The 12,574-nt window shown below is 39.4% G+C and overlaps 1 protein-coding gene across 4 annotated transcripts in view; it reads right to left on the bottom strand.

Annotated features, from left to right (window-relative positions):
• The window catches only part of ADGRB3 (adhesion G protein-coupled receptor B3), a 632,976-nt gene that overhangs the window by 47,100 nt on the left and 573,302 nt on the right, over positions 1 to 12,574 (bottom strand). For all 4 annotated transcript variants that reach the window (XM_075923697.1, XM_075923698.1, XM_014575580.3 and 1 more), the window contains 3 exons: positions 9,403 to 9,553; positions 8,742 to 8,811; positions 3,681 to 3,747 (listed from right to left, as the gene is read on the bottom strand). In XM_075923697.1, coding sequence (XP_075779812.1) covers positions 3,681 to 3,747; positions 8,742 to 8,811; positions 9,403 to 9,553 — 288 coding nt within the window. The remainder of the gene's footprint in view (positions 1 to 3,680; positions 3,748 to 8,741; positions 8,812 to 9,402; positions 9,554 to 12,574) is intronic.

Below are 12,574 nucleotides of genomic sequence, written 5' to 3'. Positions count from 1 at the left end.
AAACTATTTCACTAGTAGGGTAGTGAAGCACTGGAATGGGTTACCTAAGGAAGTAGTGGAGTCTCCATCCCTAGAGCTGTTTTAGTCTCGGCTTGACAAAGCCCTGGCCTGGTTGATTTAGTTGGGATTGGTCCTGCCTAGAGCAGGGGACTGGACTTGATGACCTTCTGAGGTCTCTTCCAGCTCTATGGTTCTATGATTTTATGTTCTATGAAAAGCTTCAGGGGGTAGCTGAATTAGTCTGTACAGGATAAACTTAAAGAACAAAAACTGGTCTGGTAGCACTTTATAGACTAACAAAACATGTAAGTGGTATCATTTCAACACTTCTTTGTTTATTTGACTCATAGAATTTGTTTCTGACAAGACTGCCACCCGGAGATCTTTTAAAGAGTGATTAGGTAGATTGAAGTGCTGTCCAACAGGTTTATGTATGTTCCCTTTACCTATATCTGATTTGTATCCATTGATCCTTTCTTGTAGGGACTGTCCAGTTTGTCCAATATATATAGCAGTGGGGCATTGCTGGCATTTAAGAACATAAGAACGGCCATACTGGGTCAGACCAAAGGTCCATCCACCCCAGTACCTTGTCTGCTGACAGTGGCCAATGCCAGGTGCCCCAGAGGGAGTGAATCAAACAAGTAATGATCAAGCGATCTCTCCTACAATCCATCTCCACTCTCTGACAAACAGAAGCTAGAGACACCATTCCTTACCTATACTGACTAATAGCCATTAATGGACTTAAACTCCATGAATTTATCTAGGTCTCTTTTAAACCCTGTTATAGTCCTAGCCTTCACAATCTTCTCAGGCAAGGAGTTCCACAGGTTGACTATGCACGGTGTGAAGAAGAACTTCCTTTTATTTGTTTTTAACCTGCTGCCCATAAATTTCATTTGGTGGCCCCTAGTTCTTATATTATGGGAACAAGTAAATAATTTTTCCTTAATCACTTTCTCTATACCACTCATGATTTTATATACCTCTACGATATCCCCCCCTTAATCTCTTCTTTTCAAAGCTGAAAAGCCCCAGTCTCTTTAATCTCTCCTCATATGGGACCCATTCCAAACCCCTAATCATTTTCGTTGCCCTTCTCTGAACCTTTTCTAATGCCAGTATATCTTTTTTGAGATGAGGAGACCACATCTGTATGCAGCATTCAAGATGTGGGTGTACCATGGATGGCATAGATCAAATTACTGGATGTAAAGCTGAACGATCTCTTGATTTGGTAGCTTATGTTGTTGGCTCCAGTGATGAATTTGCTTGTATAGATATGAGGGCAGAGTTGGCACCACTGCTAATTGCAGGGGTTCTTGGAGGCTTATGATGCGGTTGTGTAGCATGGTTACCGGAAATAATTTGTTTCAGGTTGGGGGGGGGGGGTTGTCTGTGAGGCCGTGTCCAGACTCAGGGGTTTTTTCGGGAAAAGTAGCCTTTTCCTGAAAAAACTTCCCCTGCGTCCAGACTCAAGCCACGTTCTTTCGAAATTATTTCGAAAGAACGCGGCTTTTCTTTCGATGGCGGTAAACCTCAATTTACGAGGAAGAACGCCTCCTTTCGAAAGTTCCTCTTTCGAAAGAAGGCGTTCTTCAATGTAAATAGGCCGTCTTCGAAAGAGAGCATCCAGACTCGCGGCATCTTTCTCTTTCGAAAGATCCGCCTGCAGTCTAGACGCGATCTTTCGAAAGAGGCTCTTTCGAAAGTTGCTTTCGAAAGAGCTTCTTTCGAAAGAAGCCTGCAGTCTAGACATAGCCTAAGTGAGAATAGGCTTTTCTCCAAAGATTTCTGCTTAGAGACAATCTCATGCTAATGGGCTCAATCATGATACAATCTACAAGATAAACTAATAATGTTACTTTATTTTGCTTTGTTAGATCTTTGTGTGGAACAGCTTCGTAACAAATAAATGTACAGTGGGTTGAGGATAGAGTCAATGCACTTCAAGAGAGCAAAATTAGGAGGAAAATTTACATTCATAAAGTTTCAAAAATCTACAATCTCCATAGAGTGTATATGGGGGGAGAGGGAGTGTTTGGTGTGAGGGTTGGTGTGATGGAAGGCTTCTAAATTTAAATTCCTATATTACCTCATACATTATGGCTACATGGAGAGGATGAAGAATTACTGATTGGCATGTTCCTTGTCAGGTGAATTACCCTATTCTTTCTAGCCTATTCTGGGTAAAGTGTATGTGCTATAGGACAAGGTTGGTAAATAATTACATAAAATACCAGAGCTATATGTACGAAGGGCCTTGGCTCCTGAAATTAGCATTCAGAGTCTGAAGAAGGAATTTCTAAATCAAATTTTCAAAAGGTATCTTTGCATGCAATTGCCCACTGTGTGGCATGATTCAGGTTTTTCATAAATGCAGCTCAGTTTCCAATATGCATACAAAACCTTACAGCAAACTCTGAGGTCTCATCTATACTATTGTGCTATACTGGCACAGCTGCACTGATGCAGCTGTAACCCTGTAGTGCATCTGGTGAACGCATGCTATGCCAAAGGGAAAGCACATTCCTGACAACACAATTACTCCACCACAATTAAGGTACATCTAGACTACAAGCCTCTTTCGAAAGAGGCTTTTTTGAAAGAATCTTTCGAAAAAGCCTCTTTCGAAAGAAAGCGTCTAGAGTGCAACCTCTTCTTTCGAAAAAGTGAGCCGCTTTTTCGAAAGAGAGCACCAAGGCAGTCTGGATGCGCTCTTTCGAAAAAGCCCTTTTTGCTTTCAAGAACGCCTTTTTTCGAAAGAGCACTTGTGAAATGAGGAGTACCGCCGTCGAAAGAAAAGCCGCTTTCTTTCGATTTAATTTCAAAAGAACGCGGCTGTAGTCTGGACGAAAGTGAAGTTTTTTCAAAAAAGCGGCTACTTTTTTAAAAAAAAAACCCTGAAGTCTAGACACAGCCTTAGAGGCAGAATACTTTTTCACACCCCTGAGCATCATAATTTACATCGATGTAAGTGGTAGAGCAAGTAAGCTCTAAGTCTTCTTAATATTCTGGAACTGACCAATGTAGAACCCTCGTCAACAGTACAGGATCAATAAACCCTGATCTTGGAACATTTTAACAAACATTGACATATGTTTTATTACCAATGAATTTATGGAGAACTTCATATTATTAGATAAAAATATAGGATTTCTCAGGTACCTAGACACATTTTCAAGGCTGTGGAATGAGGGCCAGAGCAAGAGGGATCTGGGGCCCAGGATAAATCAGACCCTGATGGTTGGGGGCCCTGCTATGCAGCAAATTCTGAGGTGTGGGAAGACCTTGCCAAATTTTGATCTCTTGCCAAATTCTGTTGTTGCTCCTAGAGAATTTCTTTTGAAGGTGTACAGATTACACCACACATAATATATATGTACTAATAACAATTTATATGATGAGACATTTGTGCAATACATACAGAAATATCTTTGGTTATGCTTGATGTTCACATGGCTTTGTGAAAATGATAACAGATGAAGTTTAGGTGTAAAATATATAATAAAATAAACTGAATCAGAAAAATAGCATATGCAATACATTGAGGGAATCTTAGACCATTTTTCTCGGGATATTGACAGTAAAATTAATACCACTACATAGTTAACCACTTTAATTCATGCAGAGTGTTACACCATTTCTAAGGAAAATTCTAAAAATAGTATGTTTACCAAGACAACAGCAGCCGCAGGTCCAACAAATGCATAGAGTAGTCCTCCTTCAAGAGATAGCCAGCAGCTGGAAAGAACATTAGAGGAAAAGAACTAACACAAATTAATAATATCTTTTATACCATGGAAGTGTAATGTGAAGAAATATATATAGTAACTATTCACTTGACATAGGGTTCAATCCTACATGGAGAGCTGTGTAAGCATAGAAAAAGAAGTGAAGTTATGCTGCTGATGCTGTACGCAGTTGATAAATGAGTTCATTATTAGGTCCCATTTTTATATTTCTGTAACTTTTCAAACAAGTTACACTTACACTGAAATTCCTTTTGCATATTTTGAGTCCACAGTTAAATATTTCTGTAAGGTTTTGTAGAATTCTATTTAGACATTTTTCAGTTAACTGAATGACAAAAAAAGATAATTTCCACCTATTAAGATTTTTTTTCCAAAAACTTATGTCCTCTCAGGCAATTCAAAATCTCTTTATTTTAAAATGTTGGACTTATAGTTAAATGCTCATTAAGGTCAAATGCCTATGACATTGTTGAATAAGCTAAATTAAAAACTATCATTCTTCATAAATCTTCACTGGATAATTTGGTAATTAATAGGATAAGGTCGTATGCATTTCACAGACATTAAAAAAGTTATTATATGTTAGATAAGCACTAAGGACCAATTGGTGTCTCTCAAATATTAAAAACATTAAAAAACTAATACTAGATATCTGAAGATTGTTCATGTCTCACATGCTATAGCCTATTACAGGTCCAATAACACAAGGCCTTTCTGTATGGCACTTTCATACAGATTTCCAGATTCATAGGGCTTGCAAAATTGAGTCCTAAACATTTAAGACACTCCAGTGCTGAGCTTAGATATAGAAACACTATCAGCAGCTTCACTTACGAAATAAATGCAGCTGTGTATGTCTGTTTAGAGATTATACATTCTTGGAAATGCATGTTTGAGTGTGCGATCACACATACATATGTATATGAGATATATGCAAGTAAATGCATTTATCTGGATCTCTCTCACAAATAAATTCACATAAAGGTATCTTTATCCTCTACCCCTATATTTATTTTCATTTGAAAACTAAATAAATACAAACACATCTTAATGTTACTTTTCTTTTATGGCTGAAGGTAAAAGGTAAAAACATCATTAAATGTAATTGTTTCCCACAGTAAAAACAAAACTGAACTTAGCCAGATGGATCCATTTCTGATATAGACATATAGTGATGTAAAATGTCAATATTTACCAATACAGGCAGGGTTACGTACAAGACAGGGACTATAGGTTTGTTCTTAAGTTGAATTTGTATGTAAGTCGGAACTGGCTCCAGATTCAGCCGCTGCTGCTGAAACGGACCAGGGACTGACTACAGGAAGCTGGAGGCAGAATTGCTCTGCCCCCAGCTTCCTGGAATCAGCCACTGATCAGTTTCAACAGCAGCTGAATCTCAAGCCTGGGACAGAACAGCTGGGCTGCCAGGTAGGTCCCTGCAGGACCAACCCGGCAGCACCCCAGGTGCTCTACCCCAGGGTCCACAACAAAAGCCTGGTCTGCTGGGGAGGGGGCGCACTAGCTGCGCCCCCCCCCCAGCAGACCAGGGACACGGGGAGTGCAGCGGTGGCGGGGTGCTGCGCCTCAGAGGCTTTGCCAGAGCAAAGTCTCAGAGGCGCAGGACTCCGCCGCCTCCCCGGCTTTGTTCCCGGTGTCCCTGGTCTGCTGGAGATGGTCCCCAGCAGACCAGGGACACCCGGAGCAAAGCCGGGGAGGTGGAGGGGTCCCTCTGAGGCTTTGCTCTGGCAAAGCCGGGGAGGCACGGGAACCCGCCGCTGCTGCGGCTTTGCTCCCGGTGCCTCTGGTCTGCTGGGGACCGTCTCCAGCAGACCAGGGACACCGGGAGCAAAGCCGCAGCAGAGGCGGAGTCCTGCGCCTCTGAGACTTTGCCAGAGCAAAGCCTCAGAGGCGTGGGACACCTCCATCTCCCCGGCTTTGCTCCAGGTGTCCCTGGTCTGCTGGAGACGGTCCCCAGCAGACCAGGGGCACCCGGAGCAGCTTTTCTCGCCTCGGAGGTCGAGGTGGCGGGACCGCTGCGCTCTGGGCGGTCCCGCTGCCTGCGAGCTCCGGGGCGAGAAAGCCCCGTTCGTAAGTGTGGATCCGACATAAGTCGGAACCATGTAAGTCGGGGACTGCCTGTACTTACCCTCTACCAAAAAACAATGATGAAATATCTCAGATAACATTGTATGGTTACCTTTTCATGGGTCTTTTAAAAAAAGGGGTGTGTAATTTTTTCTGGCTTATGGAACAGTTGAAAGTTGTCCACAAAGTTCTCATTAAAAGCTCTGAAGTATTCCCTGGCTTTTATGACCAGCGTACACTTAAATTGCAATAGAAATCTACTCTCAAATTATTGTCAACCACCTGCACTGGCTCTCCTATCCCCATGCAAGGAATCACAATTGTATTTGTTAGGTGGTCACATCAAAGGTATGACCCAAAAGCAGACTTTTATGAGAATGTTTCCATTGACTTCACTGGGCTTTAGTTTAGACCCTAAGCCTTAGGGTAAAATTTTCAAAATCTCTCAACTGATTGATCTTTCACTATTAAAAAGAACTCCGTTTCCCTCATGTCCTGGAACAGTTGCCACCAGATTTCTTTCTTTCAAAAATTTTTTGTTCTCTTGTGGTTTTCTTTCCTTGTTTCCGCACATAGTTGGAGATTGTATACTGTTTGGTGTGGGAAGCATGCACTCACAACTTCATGGGCGCAGTTCACATATTTTTAAAACTTAGCTGGGTGCTACATTGCTGCCTGTGCTTGCAGTCACATGAATCTAAGCTGCTTCTAATAGACACATTCACTGGCAGTTACCGTGGGCACAAGAAGAGAAGGCAAGCAGGTTTCAAGGAGTTATCAGCTGGTTTGTCCTTAACTTTGGGGTACATATGTATACACTGGGGAGACCAAATCAGGGTCATGCAATTTTCTGCATCCTCTCTGTTCTCTGTTCCATGAACCTCTCAGCTAATGCAAGGAAGACCTATGCAAGCAGGACCTATTCCCCCAATGGAAATCCTTTTACAATCTTAACTATGACTATTAAAGAATTAAAATGAATACATAGAGTTATCTGAACTATCCAGTTCTTCAATATATTGAGGATCAAGGGATAAATATAATTTGGAAATCCCTTGCTTTTGAAATAACAAAAATAAATAATGGAGTTTTTCATTTCAGATGTGTAATAGAAATAATTCAGGTTGCTGAGAACTAGAGCTATGTGAAAAATTCAGGCAGAAAGTTAGCTTCACCTGAAATGAACGTGAGTGCCCGGTCTAACCAAGCCGCTTGTATTGTTCCATGGGTCTCAGCTGCTCAGTCTAGCTTCCTCCTACCTACCCAGAGGTGTTTCTTAATTCCTTCTCCTAATCAGTTTCCTCCCTGACAGGTTCTAGGACCTCCCTCTTACCAAAAGATATCTTCATGGGGGACCAGGACTAACTCCCCTGTTTCTATTCATGGCTCTTTCAGTCTGGAAAAGGTCTGCTGGAAATGGCAGCCTACAACCTAGGAATAGCTGGCAACAAGTCTTGTTCCTGTTGCCAACACTAGTGGCAAACAGGGCTCCCAGATTTCTTAATACAGGATAGCTAAAGAACCCACAACGTTACCGTATCAACCATAATTTTGGTGGGATAGGACAGAATTACAACTGTACTGCTTTAGCTACACAGGGCTAAGGGTAAGGAGACACTGCCTATCATTGTTGAGTTCCAGAATGAGCCCTACAGATCCCGATGCCCCTTGTGAAATAGGGATGTTAAGGATAAGCAAATGCTTATTGGATAGTTGAGTCGACTAGTCGATTCCCCTCTTCCCCCACTTCGTCTATCAGCTGATCCCAGGCTCCATGTGGTGTTGCCACTTTGAAATGCCAAGTGGAGCCCAGGATCAGCTGGGAACTTCCCAGCTGATCCTGGGTTCTGTGGAAATGCTGAGTACAGCCCGGGATCCATCCCCAGCTGACCCGTGGCACCATGTGGCATTTCCACAGAACCCAGGATCAGCTGGGGACTCCCCAGCTGACCCCAGGTTCGGTGAAAATGCCAGGCGGAGTCCGGGGTCAGCTAGGGAATCCCGTCTTGTGCATTTCAAAGGGTAAGTAACCTTGTGGCCCTAGGTTTCATGCAGAGTTCCTCATTCCTCCTTTGAAATGTACAAGAGCCCCCAGTGGGGGCTATTGACTAGTGCCTATTGACTAGTCAAGTAGTCTATGCAAATTTCATCGACTACTCTACTAGTAAATTACTCATTAGTTAACATCCTTAGTGTGAAATGGAAATCGCCTCTCACCCTCGTCTATAGACTAGGGCATTAAGTGGACATTTTGAGTAGCTTTCAAAGACCTGCCTGTGCCCCACACCAGGTCTGATGCTGGATTGGTCAAACAAAAGGAAAATGTTTTTCTAAACATGTTTTGGAAGCCAGGTCCTGACTCCAGTGGTCCATATGCATGTCCTTTTGGGAGCTAGTTTTGTTCTTATGAATGTTTGGAGAGGAGCTGTCAGACACACAAATACCAGTATATCATTGTATTTAAGGCTATTCCTTAGTGATTTATTTCTCTTAATACTCTGATATTGTCTCTTTTTAAAAGTCCCAAGCATCTCAGCAGGAAGCAGGAAACATGTATTCAGCTGAAGTAACTACTCCCACATGAGTAATCTCAGCGGGCTAAATTCAGTCTACTAACAATGGGCTTCATCCTGCAAAGCACTCAGCATCCCCTGAGACAGTTTGCACCATCAGAGCTCACTGGGCATTGAATGTACTAAGAAGTTCACAGCTCTGAGTCCAACACTGGACTCTGATTCTCTTTTCATTCATTGTATAGGGACATTTGGTTTCTAGCAGTGTCCTGCCTATGAATGGACACACAATGGGCCCTTAGACTGTATTGTATAATCTCTAATGTATAATCTCTAATCACTTTTGTTAATCAAAAACATGATTTATCACCACAGACTGACTTACTAGTGAGGTGTTCCATAGCCTTTTGTCTTGGTAAAGCCTATCGATATTGCCACGACTAATGCTGGTAAACCTGGAAAAAAACAGCAATTGTTATTAAGGCTCAGCTAAATACCGGTGTGCTATTGGGTATGAAATGATGAGAGTGAACTACTTTCATCTAAAATGATCAATTTTAGATGGAATGAATCATTTAACAAAGCACTGCTTCTGTTGCAGCTTTTGTTTTTTTCCCAAGCACAAGGGAAGAGCTGGGTTTTCAGCCCAGTATGCATCACTTTCGTGTTGCTAAGTTACCAGTGTATTTGAAATAGTTTAAAGTGAGCTAATAATACAGAGATTCAGTGGCTTTTCAGTGAGGGCCTTTAGTCTGTATTACACTACTTTGCAGAAAAGCTAGTAAAATGAAGCTAAAGCATCATAGTCTAATAGAGTACTTTAACACTGGAATATTCATCAATTCTAACTTGAGCCAGATCAAGAGAATAAAATTATATGGGTGCTTGCAATAAAAAGGGAAATCATCTTATACTGGTTTTCTGTTTAATAAATATGCTATTGATAATCTGTCAGGATTATTCAAATAAATACCAATACACCCACCAGTGTCAATACATAACATTTAATTGTAATGATTCTAACAACATAATTTTTATGGACTTACCCCATCCAAGGCACAAAAAGCGTTTCCTTATAAGCCGTGTCCTAATTTTTCCAGTAACAGCCATATATGACTGCCACGCTTCTGTCAAAACCCAACAGAATGAAGCTAAGAAGAAGAAGTGTAAAAATGCGGTGGTCGTGGTACAGATGCCCTGCAGGGAGCAAAGAAAAGCTCATGCTGAATACTTAGGGACAATCATTTCTCCTTCACAGGGTTGTCATATTCTATTAGCTTGACCTTCAACCCAAACATCACACCTCAATATAGCACATTTCCCACAGAGACTTGGATAAGGTAGAACAGGATGAATCCTGTTCAGAAATACACAGACAGTTTTTATAGAAGCGATTTAAATATAGAATAGAGCAAGGTCTCTTACATCTTTACTTTGCTCACAGAACATTGCAAAAACCACTGCAGTGGTTACTTAGTTATTGAACACTACTATTTCACTATGCTGAACAGAGTGAATGTGGCAATACAAACAAACAAACAAACAAACAAACAAACCTAATTGCCATTTTTAAATGTTTTTTCCCTTCATGCAGACAAATCTTGACTATAAATCTGAACTCCAGGGGGCAGATTAAAGCTTCCTGCTTTATTTGATTTTTCATTTAACTCTTACAGAATATAACACCTCGGGAAGCTTTTGGCATACATGGCCTGACATTTTTTTAGTCGGGTTTAAGCAACATAACCTTAGCAATTATTTTTTGTTATTGTTTTTATGCATGTCACTCATTTGTCATCTGAAAAGTGCTCTGAACTCATCTAGCACTCGTTCTGCTCTGTTATTGTAGCCCTTAATTAAACTTGACATTTTGACTCTCATAAGTAAATTTGACTCTCCCTTGGAAGTAAATTATAATCCATCATTTAATGCTTTATTTTAGTATGGCATTCTATATACAGTAGAACCTAGAGTATTAAATGCAATATGTATAATTCTCCAGAAACAAAACCACATCAATACTATAAATATAAATCATATAAATCTTTATTACATTTTTAAATATAATCAGATTACCCTGCTAAAACAACAGATGTTAGCCACACAAGAACTTAATTTGATGTGGATTTAGAATTTTTTATTACTGTTATTATTATATATCTATCTAGCATACCTCTAATAAAAAGAAAAATTCTTCTCCAAATGAGTTTACTAATTAAGGCACCAGTTCAACAATACTTAAGCATGGAGATTATGGAAGAGTTAATATTATCCAGGTTTTCAAGTATTTTGCTATATCACGACTGAAATATATAAACTACAGGTAAGAATGGAAATGATACACCCCTTGATTTTTTTTTTTTTAGTTTGCCTTATATTTTTCAATAACTTCAATTACTTAACTTTACTTCTATATTGTAATTCGATTTGGTTTTTGACCACTCTGATTTTCTAAGTTCCTTACATAAAACAAATTACATTCCTTTAATATATTGCACATATTACTACTGTAGTTCTGTTGCTTCTTCAAGGTTCATTTTTATCTTTACTATTTCTCTCAAATGCCTGGTTCAGTTGATTTTTTTAATCCCCTAATTGCCAACAAAAATTTACATCCATTTCAAGAGTCCAGTAAAGAAATTGATGCATACGTTAATGTTATTAATTCAAAGATGTGAAAAATCATTAACTTTAATTGTGTATCAACTCAGCAATATAGGTATAAATGGTATTTGTTTAGAAACTTTTTAAGTAGTTATCTGTTACTTTTAAAAATTCAAGTTATTCAAAGCAATAAAACACCAAAGGATTGTCAATATATATTAGCCATTGAGAAGCTAAAAAAACTTAAAATATCTGTGAGATTTAAGAGACACTAGAAAAGTTACTTTATTAATGAGTCCAATCTTGTAGCTTTACCTTATCTGAATATTCCCTAGAAGCAATTCTGATTTCACACTTGTTTTCCACTAGTGTAACTCCACTGATTTCAGCAGAGACATTCCAGGTAAATGAGAAAGGAATGAAGCTTTAAAATTATGCAACCATGTATATTCTTTATTTTTAAATGAGTTTGCCATGCTACATTGAAAAAAATTCTTTTGACTCTCATAACATCCATGTGAGAACCATGGAAGCCTTTAGTTGCCACCATGATGTATGTGAAATGAAAAGCTTAGAGAAAAAGAGGTTGACATTTGAGGTTACATTGTAGACTGCTTGTGACCTAAACTCAGACTGAATCACATTGCTGAATTGGAACACAACTGCTCCTGTTTAAAACAACTAAGGTACTTCCATAGAAGCAAATAGCACAATTCCCTCTGACATCAGTGAGTGCTGTGCCCACTATATATACCAGAAAATATCATCGGGCAATAAAAGATACTGTAAACCTGGTCCATATAAAATTATTACATAAAGAACAAAACACTCTTTTTTATTCTGCTACTTCAAAATAAATCACAGGGTAAAGGCATATCATGAAACCTATATGACTAACAATTACAATCGGATGCTGGAACATTTTGTATTGTGGGAATACTGAGAGTCACTGAACCAAACTATAAAACCTGTGGTGGAAACTACTTCAAGGCAGGGAGTGCAACTGCACCCTCAGCACCCCTACTTCCAGCACCAACGATTACAAAGGATAGCCAGTGATCAAAATCTCAATGTATTACCATTAATTCTTAAATTTAGCTTTCCAAAACTATGTGAGCTCAAAAAATCAATCCTAATAGAGCTATAACAACAACATTATTACACTGAGTGGCCAAATAGACAGATGGATTTTCAGGAAGACAAAGAGTAACATCGTGGCCATATAAGCATACCAGAGGCATTAAGATTATGATGAACTAAAGTAATGCACATGTTAAATCCTGGATGTCTGTGCTTTCATTTCCTTTTATGCATTAAAGCACATACGATGTTTTCAAAAATCCTGACATTCTAATTCTAATTTCTATAAAATACATGCCTATATTTTGTCCTGTAAGTTAATTGGGGACAATATTGCAACAGAAAAGTTGTAAACTGTCCTCAATTAGTATTAATCTGATAATATTAATATGCAACATGACTATAAGCTCTCTGGAGTTCCATATAATAAACTAAAACCTAATGTCATTCACTTAACAAGGGTCTGGATTATTTTTCAGAACACTTACATCCAACCACTCTTATTCCATAGTTACAAGTCAACACCTACAGTAT

The sequence above is a fragment of the Pelodiscus sinensis genome, chromosome 3 (assembly GCF_049634645.1).
Source record: "Pelodiscus sinensis isolate JC-2024 chromosome 3, ASM4963464v1, whole genome shotgun sequence".
Taxonomy (NCBI): Eukaryota; Metazoa; Chordata; order Testudines; family Trionychidae; genus Pelodiscus; species Pelodiscus sinensis.
The sequence above is the reverse complement of the archived record's forward strand: the minus strand, read 5'-3'. Positions and strand labels throughout refer to the sequence as shown.